The sequence below is a fragment of the Engraulis encrasicolus genome, chromosome 20, assembly GCF_034702125.1.
Source record: "Engraulis encrasicolus isolate BLACKSEA-1 chromosome 20, IST_EnEncr_1.0, whole genome shotgun sequence".
NCBI lineage: Eukaryota > Metazoa > Chordata > Actinopteri > Clupeiformes > Engraulidae > Engraulis > Engraulis encrasicolus.
Window position 1 is genome coordinate 47,384,957 of NC_085876.1, and position 20,000 is coordinate 47,404,956.

Genomic DNA, 20,000 nt, shown 5'->3' on the forward strand with positions numbered 1-20,000 from the left:
AGGCATGGAAAAATTGTTTCCCCAATTAAAAAGATCGGCATAGCGAGTAAGAACCCTCTACTGAAGCATGTCGTGTCTTTCCGACGCTTTTTGTACATGATTATTGAAGGAGACCGCGACCTGGAGTTGACAATCAACGTTAAAGTTGAAGGCGTGAATCATGTGGTTTATGCCACAACACACATCATGCAGTGTTTTGGGTGCGGGGAAACTGGACATTTGGTGCGTAATTGTCCGAAAAAGCGACCTGCACCTGACAACGCAGAGGGGCAGCCCTCTCAGAGTGAAGCACCGTCTGAAGGTGGAGGGGAGGGGAGGGAGGAAAATCCTGAGCCGCCTGAACAACCCCAAACTGACACCGCGCCACCAGCGCAAAGCCAAACTGAAATGACTACTGCGTCCCCTGACCCGGTTGTATCGGCAGAGTCAGTGGGCGACCACGGTAACGATGAGATGGAACTAGATGAGGCGGGGTTTTCGCAGGATAGTGAAAATCCCACTCCTGTAGTTGCTGAGACGGGATGATTGGGTTTGATGACGCTCTGTTTAAAGCACCACACAAGAGAAAAGGAAAGTCACGCCCTAGACGCCAAGCAAAAAAGAGTACTGTTCTAATAGATTTAAACACCACCACCGATGCGGAGAGTGAGGGGGAGGCTTCTGACTGCAGTGTGCGTTGCACTTTGCGCCAGAGTGGGTTTCCTGAGTGCTCCTACACAGTGGACGATATTAAAGCTTTTCTTGTAAAAACAAAGTATGCACGGGATGTCCAAATTGACGAACATTTCCCTGATGTTGAGCAATTTTTTGGAGAAAACGGAGATATTCATTGCAGAGGGGGGCTTTGATAAACTTGAAGTCAGTCGTCTTAAGAGAATTCTAGGGAAGCTACGGCATCTCCTGGGGAAAAATGTTTAATGTTATTATTAATGTTAACTTCCCGACTATGCATTTATTATGTTTAAGTTTGTAATTTTTTTATTTATCATCATGGCTGAGTTACGCATTGCTTCATTGAATCTAAATGGGGCAAGGGACCGTAGCAAAAGAGCTCTCTTTTTTGAAACGATTAAACAAAAGAGGATCGACATTGCCTTTGCACAAGAAACACATACTGACACACAAAATGGCCTAGACTGGGATAGAGAATTTGATGGGCTCCCTATTCTAAGTCATAATACCTCTGTTAGTGGGGGGGTCTCCATCCTGTTTTCAAAGAGTTGTCTGCCCATCACCCATCAGGTTGAGGAGGTAATTTGTGGGAGACTTCTGAAAGTTAGGGCTCAGTTTGAGAGAAAATGTTTTGTTTTTATTTGTGTTTATGCCCCAGCAATCAGATCCATTGAGAGGATGCTTTTTTTACAAACCCTAGAAAACACTATTAGGGACTGTGACCCTGAAGATGTCTTGGTCCTGGGTGGAGATTTTAATTGCACTGCTAGCAGTTTGGACAGGAATCATGTCGAACCCCATATGCCGTCTCAAAGAAGACTCCTTGAATTAATAGCCTCTCAGGATTTGGTGGATATATGGCGAAACCTACACCCTATGCAAAGACAGTACACTTGGGTTCATTCCTATGCAAATGGGCTCTCCATGGCAAGACTGGATCGCTTTTATGGCTTTAAACATCAGGTGGGCTCTTTTAGGGGGTGCACCATTCTCCCTGTGGGGTTTTCAGACCATCACATGGTACTGTGTAATTTGTTTATCAATAACATTAGGCCAAAAAGTGCATACTGGCATTTTAACGCCAGCCTGTTGAATGATGCACATTTCAAGGAGGTTTTTAATTTTTTTTGGAAGGGGTTCAGCAATGAGAAATCTTCGTTCCAATCCATTCAAATGTGGTGGGACATGGGGAAAACTAAAATCAAGCAACTTTGTCAACAGTACACTTCCAATGTCACAAGAGACATAGCTAAACGTATTGAAATCTTGGAAAAGGAAGTAATGGGACTTCAAACTTTAGCTAGCCAATCAGGCAACCAAGAGGTTAGAGCCAATTTAAAACTGAAGAATAATTTATTAGCCGATCTGTTGGGTATCCCTGCACATGGAGCTTTGGTTAGATCACGGTTTCAAAACGTGGAACAGATGGATGCTCCCTCCAAGTTCTTTTTCAGTCTTGAGAAGAAGAATGGACAAAAAAGACTCTTGCACTCTTTAAAAGGGGAGGATGGTACTCTGTTGACCGAAAAAAAAGAAATTCGAAACCGAGCAGTCAGGTTCTATAAAGAACTGTTTAAGAGTGACCTCCCCAGTGAGCAGGTTGCTGAACATGATTTTTTTGTGAATCTCCCACAAGTGTCTAGTGGAGCCAACGCAGACCTCGGCAGGGTTCTGACTTTGGAGGAACTGCAGGAGGCGCTCCAGAGCATGGAGAGTGGCAAGACACCAGGCATAGATGGGTTGCCCATTGAATTTTACAATTTGTTTCTTTCATTGGTGCGGATGTGCTACTTGTGTTGCAGGACAGTCTGAAACAGGGGCAGTTGCCCCTCAGCTGTCGAAGGGCAGTGATTACCCTGTTGCCTAAGAAGGGGGATCTCAGTGATATAAAATCATGGCGACCTGTCTCTGTCCTCTGTGCAGAGTATCGACTGCTTTCCAAATTGCTGGCAAATAGATTGGCCAAGGTTCTTGGAGAAGTGATCCATCCTGACCAAACCTACTGTGTACCAGGGAGGGCGATACATGACAACATTGCTTTCATGAGAGACATTATAGAAATAGGCAATAAGCAGCAGTTGGACTTTGGCATAATTTCAGTAGACCAAGAGAAGGCATTTGATAGGACAGAACATGGCTACTTATACCATGCTCTTGAAGCTTTTGGGTTTGATCCCGGCTTCATTAGTAACATACGAGCATTGTACAGTGACATTGAAAGTGTGCTGAAAATTAATGGTGACTTGTGCATTCCTTTTAAAGTTAGCAGGGGCATTAGGCAGGGTTGCCCCTTGTCGGGTATGCTCTACTCCTTGGCCATTGAACCTCTCCTTGTCAAATTAAGGGAACATATTAATGGAGTTAAGATTCCAAATTGTGAGCATGTGTTTAAGATGTCTGCCTATGCGGATGATGTTGCCATAATAGTGAGTTGCCAGAGGGATGTTGATACCATGTTGAGAATCTTTAATGATTTTAACAAGTGTTCTTCTGCAAAAGTGAACTGGGGGAAGAGTGTGGCCGTGCAAATTGGCAGGTGGCAGCATGGAACACCTACTGTTCCTGGCGGCCTGATATGGACGAAGGACGGTTTCAAATACCTGGGGGTGTTTTTGGGGAATGCTGCAATCATGCAGAAAAACTTTGATGGCATTATTGAAAAAGTTAAGGGGCGGCTGGAAAAGTGGAACTTTTTGGTGAAGAACATGTCCTTTAGAGGGCGTGTCCTTGTTATTAACAATTTGGTAGCTTCATCCCTGTGGCACCGCCTTGCATGTGTTGACCCTCCTGCCCAACTTTTACCAAAGCTTCAGTCAATTTTGTTGAATTTTTTTTTTGATAAATTACACTGGGTCCCACAATATGTTGTTTACCTGCCTAAAGAGGAAGGCGGCCATGGCCTAGTACACCTACTGAGTAGGACTGCTGCCTTCCGCTTATGTTTTTTGCAAAGATTTCTAACAGAGACTGTAACATCCAGCTGGAGAGCAGTTGCGTCTACTATCCTGAAGTCTTATGGGGGCCTGGGTCTGGATAAGACTCTGTTCTGGATGAATCCAAAGTTGATGGACTTAAACAGTATCCCTGTGTTTTATAGAAACCTGTTCAAAGTGTGGTCCTTGCTTACAGTGTGCAGAGATCAGAGCACCGCCTCTCTGTACTGGACACTTCAAGAACCTTTGGTTTATGGTGCGAGGCTGGATCTGTCATCCGAGGGATTCCCCTTGCATGGGGAAACACTCCTCAAAGCCAAGATGATCACTGTTGGGGATCTAGTTGAAGCTGCTGGACCGACTCTGGGTGATGCGAGGGGCTTGGCAGAGCGTTCGGGGGTCAAATCCGTGCGGGTCATCAGTCAGGCCCTGGGGAAATGGAAGTCCTTGCTGAACAGAGACATATTAACAAAGCTGGCTGGGTACTGTAGTGGGACTCTTCTTCCTGACAAAAAGGACCAATTCCCATTTTTGTGAATGGGTATGAGGGTGCTAGTGGTAAACCTGTGCTTTTCCTGGGAGCTAGTCTTCCTTCATCTAAATCTTTGTACAAGTTGTGTGTCTTGGCCCTGAATATAAAGGGGCTTCACTTGAGGGTCGACACACCATGGCGGGACGTGCTTCAGGTTGAGCAAAATGTGAAACCTCAGTGGAGAGCTTTATACAAGTCACCATTAATTAAGAGGGTGGGAGACCTGCAGTGGCGTATCTTGCATGGGGCTGTAGCAGTTAATGCTTTTATTTCTATCCTCAACTCTGATGTAACCCAAGACTGCCCTTTTTGTACAACGAGGGAAACTGTTTTTCATGCATTTATGCAGTGCAATAGGTTGGGTGTTCTCTTTTCGGTCTTAAAATAATTGTTCAATGGGTTTAATGAAGAGATCACAATGACCACCTTTATTTTTGGTTTCAAGTATTTCAGGAAACAGAGCCAAAAGTGTCAGCTCTTGAATTGTGTTATTGGTCAGGCCAAGTTAGCTACAGTGCCCTCCATTATTATTGGCACCCCTGGTTGAGATGTGTTTTTTAGCTTCCAATTATTATTATTTTTCTCTAAATAATATGGGACCTTAATGGAAAAGTTTGTGCATTTATTCAGTGGGGAAAAAATCCCACATAAAGAAATAATTATTTGGCATCAAATAATGTGTGTCACAATTATTAGCACCCCTGTTGTTAATATTTTGTACAACCCCCTTTTGCCAACAAAACAGCACCTAATCTTCTCCTATAATGTTTCACAAGATGGGAAAAGACAGAATGAGGGATCTTCAGCCATTCCTCTTTGCAGAATCTCTCTAAATCATCCAGAGACCTGGGTCCTCTCCTCTGTACTCTCCTCTTCAGCTCACCCCACAGGTTCTCAATGGGGTTGAGGTCTGGGGACTGAGATGGCCATGGGAGGAGCTTGATTTTGTGTCTGGTTAACCATTTCTGTGTAGATTTGGCCATATGTTTAGGGTCATTGTCTTGCTGAAAGACCCAGTGACGACCCATCTTCAGCTTTTTGGCAGAGGGCAACAGATTTTGATTTAAAATGTCCTGGTATTTCAAAGCATTCATGATGCCATGCACCCTAACAAGCTTCCCAGGGCCTTTGGAAGCGAAACAGCCCCACAGCATCACTGACCCACCCCCATACTTCACAGTGGGTATGAGGTGCTTTTCAGCATGCGCATCTTTTGTGGCACGCCAGACCCACTTAGAGTATTTGTTGCCAAAAAACTCAATCTTGGTCTCATCTGACCAAAGCACACGGTCCCAGTTAAAGCCCCAATACCGCTGGGCGAACTCCAGACGTTTGCGTTTATGATTGTGGGTGAGGAAAGGTTTTCTCCGTGCATGCCTCCCAAACAGCTTGTTGGCGTGTAGACAGCGCCTGATGGTTGATTTGGAGACTTTGTGACCCCAGGATGCTACCATTTGTTGTAATTCTGTAACAGTGAGCTTTGGAGATAATTTGATTTCTCTTACCATCCTCCTGTGCGTGGTGGCAAAATAAACTTGGGTCCTCGTCCAGGCTTGTTTACCACTGTTCCAGTTGTTTTGAACTTCTTAATTATTCCTCTCACAGTAGATATGGGCAGCTGCAGTTGAGTGGCAATCTTCTTGTAGCCTCTGCCTGACCTGTGAAGGTTGACGCACATCTGCCTCACTTGTATGCTGTGTTCCTTTGTCTTTCCCATGTTTAAGAGTGGATAAGAGAAATGGCCTCGGTGTCACGTCATATTTATACCCCAGGGAAACAGGAAGTGATGAATTACTAATTAAATGTTTCTACATACTCTGGTAAACTTTGTAAACTACTGTAGAAATGACAGAAATGCTTCAATTATATTTATTTCCTGGGAATTGTTAAGGGTGCCAATAATTGTGGAACAGGTGATTTAATGAAAAATAATTATTTTTTAGTCAGGGATTTTTTTTATTTTCCTACAATTCATTTGAGTTGAAGGCTACATTTTCCTAAAATTTTCAGTGTGACAGTATTCTTCTGCAATAAACACTGAATTTATTTGAAGGCTTTTAACACATCTCAACCACGGGTGCCAATAATTATTGAGGGCGCTGTATATATATGAGCAGGAAACACAAAGTGGAGTTGGACATAAATGATGACTTGGTTCTAATGTTCTCAACACTGGTTAAATCAAGGATTTTGATTGATTTTCATTTTTACAAGGAAATGAAAGATATTGTTGCTTTTGAGGGCATATGGTGCCAAAATAGTGCCTTGTGTACAGTCAGAGGTGAAGAGCTTGATTTTAGGCTCTGATTTTGGGGTGCCTGTAAATGTAGCATGATGGAATGTATTGATGTACCGCTGTTCATTTTTTTTTTCTTTTCTTTCTTCTCTTTTATTTATTTATTTAATTTTTCTTTTTAAAATCAGCTCCTAGTGGGCTATGTGTATGTGTATTAACCACATGAATTCTGTAATAAAATCTTTTTAAAAGTCAAAGTCTCTCTCTCTCTCTCTCTCTCTCTCTCTCTCTCTCTCTCTCTCTCTCTCGCTATCTCTCTCAGTCATTAACAGCATAATGTCAGTGTCTGTCTGTACCCTTTTAACTAGTATCACTATTCAAAATAAATGGGTGTTAAAAATAATAAAAAATATCTCTCTCACTCTCTCTCACACATACACGCACGCACGCACACAGGCACACACACACACACGCGCAATCTCTGCTGTTTGGTATTCAGGTGCTGCTGTCTCTAGGTGTAGGATGAGAAAGGGCGGAGTGTATGTGTGTGTGTGTGTGTGTGTGTGTGTGTGTGTGTGTGTGTGTGTGTGTGTGTGTGTGTGTGTGTGTGTGTGTGTGTGTGTGTGTGTGTGTGTGTGTGTGTGTGTGTGTGTGTGTGTGTGCTCGTGCGTGCGTGTGTGTGTGTGATGTGTCTGGGCTTTACATTGGCTCCTGCCAACCAGCCAAATGCTGCTACAGCACCAATGCACCAATCTACCTTCGTGAGGCCACTGCTATTGGAGCACACCAACAAGGAAGGGCCCTTGCTCCATGTGGGGCCCAAATCCTGCACTCCACATGTTTTGACCCCTTTCGCTGGGGTACTTTTGTTGCTACTGGTGAAAGTAAAAGTGTGAAAACATTTCCTCACTGACAGGTTAAGGTTAGGGATTGTTTTGGTCATTGTTGCACTGGGTCTCATCCATTGTTTATCACCCTGAAAACCAAGCATTCTCCTGGTGGTTCAGAGCATACAACCCTTGCCTACACACATGCACTCACTCACAAACACATGCATACACACACATGCACTTCCCTCTTCCATACTGTAGAACCTTTGCAGTCACACGCACGCACGCACGCACGCACGCACGCACGCACACACACTCCTGCAGAAACGAAAGCACACCTGTCGTTGGCAGCAGTACAAAATGCTCACGGCATGACAATGAGGACACTGGCTGTTCTAAAAAAAAAAGAAAACACCAAACACCTACTTACCTACTTTACACACACTGACTGTCAACATGCCTCCCACACATGCACACACACACACACACATACACACACACACACACACACACACACACACACACACACACACACACACACACACACACACACACACACACACACACACACACACACACACACACACACACACACACACTAACACAGCATGTAAGTACCACTACAGAAGATACAGTAGCACGGTAACCTCATATCAGCTGAGGAGTATGCATGAGTTCGCTGTGTTTGTAAACACGATGTTGTGAGGAGTGGCAAGACACTGGCAGCCAACCGCATGTGTTAATTTTTGGACCGACAGCGGTTTCCAACAATCAGGTTGAGTTGTGTGCAGATAGTTTCGAGCAGTCAGGTTAAAACTAAAATTTAGAACCCATGTATACATGGGTTCAGTGTTTGTAAACAATCCCTGGCTGCGCGACTCTGACTGTGCGACCCTGGCTGTGCACTGTTCAACCTCTGATTGTCGGTCAAAAAAATGAGCTCACGTGGTCGGCTGCTTAGCATCTTGCCCCTCCTCACAACACAAATGTTTGTAAACGAAAAACCTACTACACATGGGTTCTAAATGTTTGTTTTCCCCTGACTGTGCAAAAACTAACTGCGCACAACTCAACCTCTTATTGCTGGAAACCGTTGTCGGTCAAAAAATGATCTCACGTGGTTGGCTGCCAGTGTCTTGCCCCTCCCCACAATATTGTGTTTGCTAACACGGTGAACCCATGTATATATATGGCTCAACACACTCCCCTGTGGCAGCTGGTTCTGTCATACAGCCAACTGCATAATGCCAATAAAGGTGTATAAGTCCTGTAGGACAACGCAGCACAAACTGCCACCACATCTGGTACAGCTATCATCTCTCATATCAAACAGAATGCACCATCTGGCATCAGCACAACTGATGAGGATAAATTACTTGTTTTGCAGGTGTTATGTTGTACATCTACATGAATGCTTACCTTGTTGTGACGTTATTGGATTACATCATATATCTCTATTCTCATGGCATTTAATCCATTGATGCCTAAAGCACCTGCAAAAAATGCCTGCTGAAATCCTAAGCCCTTGTTGGGAAAGTTGCTCTCAGCCTATAAAAGCCTAAATACATAGAGGTAGAAAATAACACTAGAGGTGACACGGCAATTTGCGACAGCACTGGGAAATGGCACATGGAGCTTCCCAACTTCCGTAGGTAGTGTAGGCACCTTCAGTCAATGCAAGTCAATGGCGAACACGCCTACCCCTGTCAAAAAATTGACTAAAACTGTTGGAATATGAAGTAACACATTAATCAAAGACCAGATTTGAAATGTCAGGCTAAATATCTACTTGAATCATGAGTCGATTAAATACATTTAAAAATCAAATTATATATTTTATGAACATAGTTAGCAACACACTTCAACTATTGTCCTTGTATAGTGTGTTGATGGACATTTTCACATGATTAAGCCATTTTTTCGTTAATTTCCATTTCTCTGATCTACCTACAGATAATGGCCGCGACAGATTGCCGTAAAAAGGGGGGCGGGGTCACCTGTAGTGTTATTTTCTACCTCTATGCCTAAATATCTTAGCCTCTGAAGAACATAAAAACATGAAATAATCTTAAGTTGCATTTAAAGCCCTAAGACCCTCATTAGAATGTGTTCATTCAGCTGTAACATACCCACATTTGCATTAAAAAAGCGAAAATCTCAAGAGCCAGAATGCAGCGTATATTGGTACAAACATTGGATACATGTATTAATGCACTTGCTTGCTGTAGAATGTAGCGGTGAGGTGAAGTGTTCTTACTGTTCTTACTGTACGTAACCTCCTTTTTCTCTTTTATTTATACATGTCAAGTGATATTCTATGGCTGCGAGCACTTACATTTTAACATGGGAGAAAACGTTCAGCTTAGCACAGGTTCACATAGAAAATATGTCATTGCGACGGCCATTGCGATTTCATAATTTAATATCATCATATTGCCCACCCCTACATTGCACAGCCCTAACCTCGAGTTCCACATAAGCTGTGGCTTCCTTGTTTTGTTAGGCTGTGTACCAGGTCTACAGTACGGGTGCTGTACCGTACGTCCGTAGAGCCAAAGAGCTACGTGCGATACAGCAGAGCCCTGCCTGCCTGCCTGTCTGGACCGCTTCGCTTCGCCCGGAGGATGTTTGTTTAGCTCGAAACACAGAAGAGCAAAAACATCCCCATCATCCCAGCATGTCACACAGTGCTAAGCTGGATAGAGCCTACAGCTCAGCATCATGCCAACAGCAGTGTTGCCAGATTCAGCAAACTTGGGATGGCCGTCTGCATTTTTGTGCCCATATAAATCAATGCAATTTGTTGAAATTGGGCGGAATTTAGCGCACAAGATTTGATCAGACACATCTGACAGCACTAGCCAACATGCCCCAAATACTACAGTGTTAGCAGAGAGAGTAGAGAGAGAGAGTTTCCATTGGCTCATTGTTTCCGGGTTCTATTATTGCAAGGGGGAGGGGGGGAAATCCCCCTTTAGGCAGACCTAGGCAGACCTAAGGACTGTTCTATTCAATGCTAGGAGTATTATGACACGCCCCTTTAGGCAGACCGGAACCTGGTCATGTTAGGTTAATAGCAACCTATTACATTGGCATAGCTCTATATACTTAAAGTATCTCTGGTGTTAGGGCTCAGCAGGAGCTATAGATTCACACACCACACAATATCACCCTCTCTCCTGCCACACATACAATATCACCCTCTCTCCTGTCACACATACGTACATGTAACAGACAGACAAAGACATTGACATTAACACAGACAAAAGACGCACACGCATGCACATGCACATGCACACAGACACAGACACACACACACACACACACACACACACACTTCGCACACTTAGTCTTTTGCTCTCTCTCTCTCTCTCTCTCTCTCTCTCTCTCTCTCTCTCTCTCTCTCTCTCTCTCTCTCTCTCTCTCTCTCTCTGTTGGTTGGTCTGACTCAGATTATATTTCTCCTCTGGTCTCTCTTTTGGGACACACAAAGGGAATAGATAATGTGTGTGTGTGTGTGTGTGTGTGTGTGTGTGTGTGTGTGTGTGTGTGTGTGTGTGTGTGTGTGTGTGTGTGTGTGTGTGTGTGTGTGTGTGTGTGTGTGTGTGTGTGTGTGTGTGTGTGTGTGTGTGTGTGTGTGTGTGTGTGTGTGTGTGTGTGTGTGTGTTGAGTGTGTGTGTGTGTGTGTTGAGTGTGTGGTGAGCAGAGTTGCCTTTTCCAATCCTGTTGCCATATTTCATACTGTCAAATCGACTTGTGTCCTGAATCAAGTGTGTGTGTGTGTGTGTGTGTGTGTGTGTGTGTGTGTTGTGTGTGTGTGTGTGTGTGTGTGTGTGTGTGTGTGTGTGTGTGTGTGTGTGTGTGTGTGTGTGTGTGTGTGTGTGTGTGTGAGTGTGTGTGTGTGTGTTCAGAAGGCAACAGTGGTGATAAACTGAACAGGGATGAGATATGGTAGCAGCTCCATCACTGTCCCTGGGTGTCCTCAGGTGGCTTGTGTGTCCTGAGGTGGCTCTGTGTAGTACTACACTGTAAGGTGAATGGGGATTTAAAGGGACACTGTGCAGGAAATGGTCAAAAAAGGTACTGCAACTATGCTGCTCATTAAAACTGGGCTGCCTATTGCCAAATTTGATCTTTACATGAAAGTTTACTAAGTAATTAACAAATATTTTCTAGTATGGTCCAAGTAGAGTCATTTTTTATATGTATGAAAAGTGCAAATTTTCCAGTCATAATGAATACTTAGAATTTGACGGTGGTGGTAAGTATTCATGAAAAAGGAAACATTAGTGAATTTCGGGCAGCATGAATTCTGGACAAAAACAACTAAAAGAGATTACTGGGTGTTCAGGTAAGTGTAGTGTCGTATTATCAGCAGTCTCTGATGTACACAAATCCCCATCCACTTCTCCACCCATAAGCTCCCACATACATAAACACAAATCCCCATCCACTTCTCCACCCATAAGCTCCCACATTCATAAACACAAATCCCCATCACCTTCTCCACCCATAAGCTCCCACATACATAAACACAAATCCCCATCCACTTCTCCACCCATAAGCTCCCACATACATAAACACAAATCCCCATCCACTTCTCCACCCATAAGCTCCCACATACATAAACACAAATCCCCATCACCTTCTCCACCCATAATCTCCCACCTATGGTATATAACACAAATCCCCATCCACTTCTCCACCCATAAGCTCCCACATTCATAAACACAAATCCCCATCCACTTCTCCACCTATAAGCTCCCACATTCATAAACACAAATCCCCATCCACTTCTCCACCCATAAGCTCCCACATTCATAAACACAAATCCCCATCCACTTCTCCACCTATAAGCTCCTATACATAAACACAAATCCCCATCCATTTCTCCACCCATAATCTCCCACCTACATAAAAACAAATCCCCATCCATTTCTCCACCCATAAGCTCCCACATACATAAAAACAAATCCCCATCCACTTCTCCACCCATAAGCTCCCACCTATGGTATAAACACAAATCCCCGCACACCTCTTGGCCAAAAAAAACATATACACAAATGGCCACAACTCTCCACCTGCTCCTAATGTGTTAGAGCCCTAGGCATAAGGACAGCCAGCACAACAGGAAATCAGAGCATGGAGAGAAAGAGGAGTAGCATGGAGTTGCCAAAAGAACAATAGTGCAAGTACCGAGAATACAGAGATAATCTCCCTCTCTCTCTCTCTCTCTCTCTCTCTCTCTCTCTCTCTCTCTCTCTCTCTCTCTCTCTCTCTCTCTGTCTCTCTCTCTCTCTCTCTAAACACAAATCCCCATCCACTTCTCCACCTATAAGCTCCTATACATAAACACAAATCCCCATCCATTTCTCCACCCATAATCTCCCACCTACATAAAAACAAATCCCCATGAACTTCTCCACCCATAATCTTCCACCTATGGTATACATAAACACAAATCCCTACCCACCTCTCCGCGAAAAAACTCCCATATACACAAATGGCCACAACTCTCCACCTGCTCCTAATGTGTTAGGGCCGTAGGCATAAGGACAACCAGCACAGCATGAAATCAGAGCATGGAGAGAAAGAGGAGTAGCATGGAGTTGCCAAAAGAACAATAGTGCAAGTACCGAGAATACAGAGATCATCTCTCTCTCTCTCTCTCTCTCTCTCTGTCTCTCATCTCTCACACTCTCACACACACACACACACACACACACACACACACACACACACACACACACACACACACACACACACACACACACACACACACACACACACACACACACACACACACACACACACACTGAAATTAATGACAGGTGCCTGTGCCTGTCTGAGGCTCTGGAACACTGTGTCCTCAGAGTGAGTTCCTGAGGTACGGGGAAAGGAAAGAGAGTGGAGACAGAGAGAGAGAAAGAGAGTGGAGAGAGAGAGAGCGAGAGAGAGAGAGAGAGAGAGAGAGAGAGAGAGAGAGAGAGAGAGAGAGAGAGAGAGAGAGAGAGAGAGAGAGAGAGAGAGTGGAGAGAGACAGAGAGAGAGAGAGAGAGAGAGAGAGAGAGAGAGAGAGAAAGTGAGAGAGAGAGAAAGAGAGAGAGAGAGAAAGTGAGAGAGAGAGAGATTGAGTGCAAACTAAGAAAAAAAATATCCATGTCAGAGTTCTAGTCTTTAGTGACATAATTGGACACAACAAATATAAAACACTGCTGGTTTCTGCGGCTGGCAGTTTCAGTACTGGGGAGTTTAGAGTATTTGCTGTATTTATGAAGCTACAGAGGGAGCCTTCAGCAGCAGCAGCAGCAGCATCAATGCCAGCCTGTGTGCTGTGTGCTGAGCCAACTGATTAGTATAAATGCTTAAGAGCTCAGTGCTGAGTGAAGGGAGTGAAGGCGCTTGAAGATGGATGCTGTTGACTGTTGGGGGTGGGGGGGTTGCGTGAGTGAGGTGGGATTTGTGTGAGGCCAAGTCACATGGAGTGCTGATCTAAATGTCGTTTTTTAGTTCAAACTCATAACTTTTCTTTTCTTTTTTCTTCTTTCTTTTCTCTTCTTTTACTCTGTTTTTCTTTTAGTATTAGTCTTTTTCTTTATTCTCTGTATTTTGTCTCTTTGGGTTTCCCCGCGACAAGCAGCCAAGAGCGGCTTTTTGGGGTTTTTTACCTTTCAATATCAATGTTAAAAATAATGATCTGTACATATTTCCTGAAAAGATATTGAATAAAAAAGTATCCTATCCTATCCTATCCTATGCTGGAAATTTCCATGCCCTCCCAGTCACCAGTGTTGCCAGATTGGGCTATTTCCCGTCCAATTGGGCTGCTTAGGATGGCCGTGTGCGGGAAAAAATATCATATAGCAGAAAAACCAGCCCAATTTTCACCATAGAAACCAATAGAATTGGGCGGGATTTTGTGCTTCTTGGCGGGTTTTGAGCATTTTTTGGGCTGGAAATCATCAGCCTCATCTGGCAACCCTCCCAGTCACCAGCCAAAGGGGAAAAGTCGAATAAGGATTTTGGACAAAGTGAAGACAGTCTGACCTTTAGTTAATTTAGCACTTGTATTCTGGTCTTAAAGATGCAGGTTGGGTAAGTAGAGGGGGCAATTACAGGTAAGATGTAATTAATTGATCAAGAGGCAAGTTTATTAGTATGCTGAATGTCCCATTTCTCTCCTAAAGCAAACCTGCCAGTGGCCCAAAACAAATAGCTCAGTTCCCCCTCCCAGCCAGAGCCCAGAGGCACACCACACTTATCTAAACACTTAACTGTTCACAGGGGAGATGGGAGGGTTATGTGAGGTCAGACTTTCTCTCTCTCACCCTCTCTCTCTCTCTCTCTCTCTCTCTCTCTCTCTCTCTCTCTCTCTCTCTCTCTCTCTCTCTCTCTCTCTCTCTCTCTCTCTCTCTCTCTCTCTCTCTCTCTCTCTCTCACCAGTGCATGGCCGTGGGGTTATGTAAGGTTAGGGTGCAGCTGCATTAGAATGGGAGCTCCTGTACCAATGCAGTATTTTCCCATAATAAAAGTTCCACCTGTTGCTGGGGAGACAAATATATATATATATATAATTTTTTTTCCCCCCTCAAGTAATAAAAAAGCTCACAGGTGCCACTGTTGCAGATTGTTTTTGCAGAGCAAAATTTTAATTCTGCTTGTGTACCCTACTGTTTAGCCTGAGTATAGGAATTCAAAGCTTACACTGTAAACATTACATCATTTCCATTTGTGTGTGTGTGTGTGTGTGTGTGTGTGTGTGTGTGTGTGTGTGTGTGTGTGTGTGTGTGTGTGTGTGTGTGTGTGTGTGTGTGTGTGTGTGTGTGTGTGTGTGTGTGTGTGTGTGTGTGTGTGTGTGTGTGTGTGTGTGTGTATGTGTGTGTGTACGCTGGGGTTAAAATGTCTTAAACCTCTAGTTCTACAATTTACAATTGGATTATTTTTGTGTTCAATTAAGATTGACTTGACTCACTGGTTACTGTTACTTGAAAGTAGACAAAAAATAAGCTTATTGAAAGGTGGGAGAACATCAGTTGTACTATGTTGAACCATCCTTTTGCATTGTCCAGTACGGTGTGTGGGTGACTGTCTACAGTATGCATTTGTAGTGTCCAGTACGGTGTGTGGGTGACTGTCTATGCATCTGTGGTGTCAGTACCGTGTGTGGGTGACTGTCTATGCATTTGAAGTGTCCAGTACCATGTGTGGGTGATTGTTTTTATGCATCTGTGGTGTCAGTACGGTGTGTGGGTGACTGTCTATGCATTTGTAGTGTCCAGTACCATGTGTGGGTGACTGTCTATGCATTTGTAGTGTCCAATACCATGTGTGGGTGACTGTCTATGCATTTGTAGTGTCCAATACCATGTGTGGGTGACTGTCTATGCATTTGTAGTGTCCAATACCGTGTGTGGGTGACTGTCTATGCATCTGTGGTGTCAGTACCGTGTGTGGGTGACTGTCTATGCATTTGTGGTGTCCAGTACCGTGTGTGTGTGGGTGACTGTCTATGCATCTGTAGTGTCCAATACGGTGTGTGGGTGACTGTCTATGCATCTGTAGTGTCCAATACCGTGTGTGGGTGACTATCTATGTATCTGTAGTGTCCAATACGGTGTGTGGGTGACTGTCTATGCATCTGTAGTGTCCAATACCGTGTGTGGGTGACTGTCTAGAGTTTATTGTCATTGTCAAAAAGGCAACGAAATTGTGTTTGGGGTACAATACTTAGTAGCAGCAGGTTTTCAAGTAAAGTGAATAAGAGGTAAAAGTGACACCAGTGCTCTCTCAAACACACACTTACAAACAATCACACACACACACGCGCACACACACACACATCTGTAGTGTCCAGTACCGTGTGTGGGTGACTCGCGGCCGGTCTCTGGGTCTGAGTCGCGTGAGTCTCTGTCCTTCTTCTTCTTGTGATGGTGCTTGTGGCTGCGGTGGCGGTGGCGACGCTTGCTCTCCCGCCCCAGGGGCACGTGCACCCCCACGTACACCGCACGGTGGCCTGGGGGAGAGAGGGAGAGAGAGAGAGAGAGAGAGAGAGGTTAACATGACGGAGAGAGAGAGAGAGAGATTGAAGAGCAGAGCTGAGCAGACCTCAACAAGAGCACGTGCACCACCCACATACACCCAAGAGTGAGGGAAGAGGGAGAGAGAGAGAGATATAATGAGAGAGAGAGAGAGACCGAGAGGGAGAGAGAGAGAGACAGAGAGAGAGAGAAAGAGGGGGAGAGAGAGAGAGAGAGAGAGAGAGAGAGAGAGAGGAGAGAAAGAGAAAGAGAGAGAGAGAGAGAGAGAGAGAGAGAGAGACTGAGAAAGAGGGGGAGAAAGAGAGAGAGAGAGAGAGAGAGAGGAGTTAACCTCACAGAGAGAGGCACGGTCCCTCAACAGGGGCATATGCTCTATGAGTCTTCATTGTTCTGTGAAAGTGGAACACTGAGGTCAATGGGCTTATCTTACTGCCATGGCTCTGCCCCAAACACACTGCACAGTGACCAGAGGGAAAGGTGGTAGAGAGACAGAGATGTTAACATCACAAATGTATGTCCAAGACAAATTTCCTTCGGGACTATTAAAAAGAATCTTGGATTGAAAGAGAGAGAGAGATACTGTATGGACAGCCCTCAGCAGAGGCACATGCACCATCACATTGTAAACCGCATGGCGGCCTGGGGGACAGAGACAAGGGAGATGGAGAGATACAATATGAACATCATATGATAGGATATGATATGATTAATAAGAACAAGTGGAGCTAGAGGGACAGAGAGAGAGAGAGAGAGAGAGAGAGAGACAGAGAGAGAGAGAGAGAGAGAGAGAGAGAGAGAGAGAGAGAGAGAGAGAGAGAGAGAGAGAAGTTTCTAGAACAAGGACAGGGGAAGGCACATAGATGAAGAGGTACAGTACATTAATCACAGGAAAGAAATAAAAAGTTTGCAATAAAAGTAGAAAAAGAAAACTAGAGCAGGCAAAAAAAACCCAGATGGAACAATAATGAGGAGAGATACAGTGCAAAGATGGAGAGAAGTGAATGCCACAGACACGTTGAAGGCAGTGTTGCCAGATTACCCGCCCAATTGGGCTGCTTGGGATGGCCGTCTGTGGGTAAAAACGAGACAAATCGGCCATTTGGCTTTCTTTCCTGCAGTTTTATGCCCATAGAAATAAATGCAATTTATTTAAATTGGAAGGAATTTAGAGAGCGGTTTTTGAGCACCTTTTGGGCGGGACTTGATCAGACACATCTGGCAACACTGTCTGAAGGAAGAGAGGTGTGTAATAACCGCAAAGGAAGAATACAAACACACAGTAATAGAAGAAGAGGGAGAGCACAAAAAATATAACAGTCGACATTTCAGATGGAGCACAATAACTCTTCCTTCTAATATGAGAATAACCTAGTATAAGGTTTGAGCAGTGGGTACCAACTGAGACGTATTTATACTCAAATAAATAAATAAATAGATACATAAATAGTATCACAGAGATCAAACAGTTTACAAAAGTTGCATAAAGACTTTCTTCAAGGCACTTGTAAAATGTTCCCCCATGAAGTTTTTAAACTGAGTGATTTTTTTTTCTAGAAGTATTATCAGACAACGTGAAAACGATAAAAAAAAAATGAGACAAAGTGATCAATAAAAAAGTAGATAGAAGCTTCAGAAGGGCTCTTTTCCAGTACTTGCTGAGATTGCCACGTCCACCCACCCCCTCTCTTGCTGCAGCAATAAACCCAATTGCATTTGCTCAGCTTCAAGTGCTCTATCAGAGGGCAAAAAATGTTATTGTCTTGGCAGTGCAGGCCGTGGGTGGGCGCTTGGCACTGTAACAGGAGCGGATCAAAGCAATGAGCACAGAAGGCTATCAGGATGCCAGCTACCCAGCCAGTAGACTATGCCAGACATTTGACCAATCAGGAATGTCGACGATGCCACCGATGCCAACCAGTTAGACCAATCGGGGACGCCAGCGATGGTAATAATACCAGGAAATGGACAAGTGTGGAGTCTAAGGTCACTCCCAAATATTTAAACTCATTAACATTTTTCAATGTTTTTTCATTTACATATACATTTGATACAGCATTTAGTTTTTTTTTTTTTAATTTATTTTCAAAAAAAAAACATGACCGATGGCAATAATACCAGAAAATGGACAAATCTGTAAGGGCCAATGAGCAATGTCTGTGATTCATTGACGCCAGCCAATCAACCAACCAACTAGTCAGCAATTCCCTCTCTGACTCAGGACTACAACATTTGTGACATCTTGACAATCTCTGAATGTCTGCCAAGGATGCCAAGCCAACCAGCCAACCAGTGGGCAATGCCAACCAGTGAACGAGTCCATGATGACACCAGTGGAAAAGTCAGCAATGGTAATACCCTCTCTGACTTAGTCCTGCCATGTTAGATGTATCTTGACACCCTCTGAATGTCTGCCAACTTAAGCCAACCAGCCAGTGGGCAATGCCAACCAGTGAACCTCGAGTCAATGATGACACGACACCAGTGGAATAGGCAGCAATGGTAATGCCCTCTCTGACTTAGGTCTGCCATGTTAGATGTACTGTATCTTGACACCCTCTGAACGTCTGCCAAGGATGCCAAGCCAACCAGCCAACCAGTGGGCAATGCCAACCAGTGAACGAGTCAATGATGACACGACACCAGTGGTATAGAAAAGGCAGCAATGGTAATGCCCTCTCTGACTTAGTTCTGCCATGTTAGATGTATCTTGACACTCTCTGAACGTCTGCCAAGGATGCCAAGCCAACCAGTCAACCAGTGGGCAATGCCAACCAGTGAACGAGTCAATGATGACAGTCAGTGGAAAAGTCAGCAATGGTAATGCCCTCTCTGACTTAGTTCTGCCATGTTAGATGTATCTTGACACCCTCTGAACGTCTGCCAAGGATGCCGAGCCAACCAGCCAACCAGTGGGCAATGCCAACCATTGAACGAGTCAATGAGGACAGCCAGTGGAATAGAATAGGCAGCAATGGTAATGATGCCCGCTAGTGTAGTCACTGATGCCCTCTCTGACTCTGCTCTGCCACGTTAGCAGCATCTTGACACCCTCTGAATGCCAGCCAAGGATGCCGAGCATGCCAGCCAGTGACTGGTGAGCGATGCCAGCGATTTGCACCAGTGAGTGATGCCCTTTCTGACTCAGGGCGGCATCTTGACTCCTCTCGACATTTCGGCTCCTGCTGTGTGTGCCAGCACTGGAAACGTGATCCCACATACACTTCAATTTATTTCAATTTATTTCCTCCCTCACTCTCTCCCTCCCATCCTTCCTTTTTATCAATAGACACTACACACACTTTCCTTCCTACCTTCCGTCCTCCCATCCTTCATATGTCGGTACCTATTACAAACATTTCCTTTCTTTCTATCCTTCCTTTGTAAATACAATGGCAACAATATTTAATCTAAACGAGAAAGTATTGTGATACACCCTTTCAATTACTTTTACTCTTCATCCAAGCTTCAAATGTAAAATAAAAGTCAATTAATTTTAAATGATAGATTATTAAAAATCGTGGGGTGTATCAAACCATAGGTCCAACATCATGATACGATCCGAAACGTGAGTTAAGTGTATCGTTACAGCTCTAGTGAATACCCACTACAACCATTTCCTTCCTCCCTTCCTTCCTTCCTTCCTTTCCTTCTATACTTCCTTCTGTCCTTCCTTCCTCCATCCCTCCCTTCCTTCTGTCCTCATCTCCTCCCTTCCTTCCTTCTTTCCTCCCTCCTTCACTCTGTCCTCCCTCCCTTCCT

At 44.3% G+C, this 20,000-nt stretch overlaps 1 protein-coding gene across 1 annotated transcript in view; it reads right to left on the minus strand.

Moving 5' to 3' along the window:
- The window catches only part of LOC134436701 (sodium bicarbonate cotransporter 3-like), a 177,808-nt gene that overhangs the window by 97,262 nt on the left and 60,546 nt on the right, over window positions 1–20,000 (minus strand). Inside the window, exon 3 of the mRNA XM_063186038.1 lies at window positions 16,061–16,216. Within this exon, the coding sequence (XP_063042108.1) occupies window positions 16,061–16,216 (156 nt within the window). The remainder of the gene's footprint in view (window positions 1–16,060; window positions 16,217–20,000) is intronic.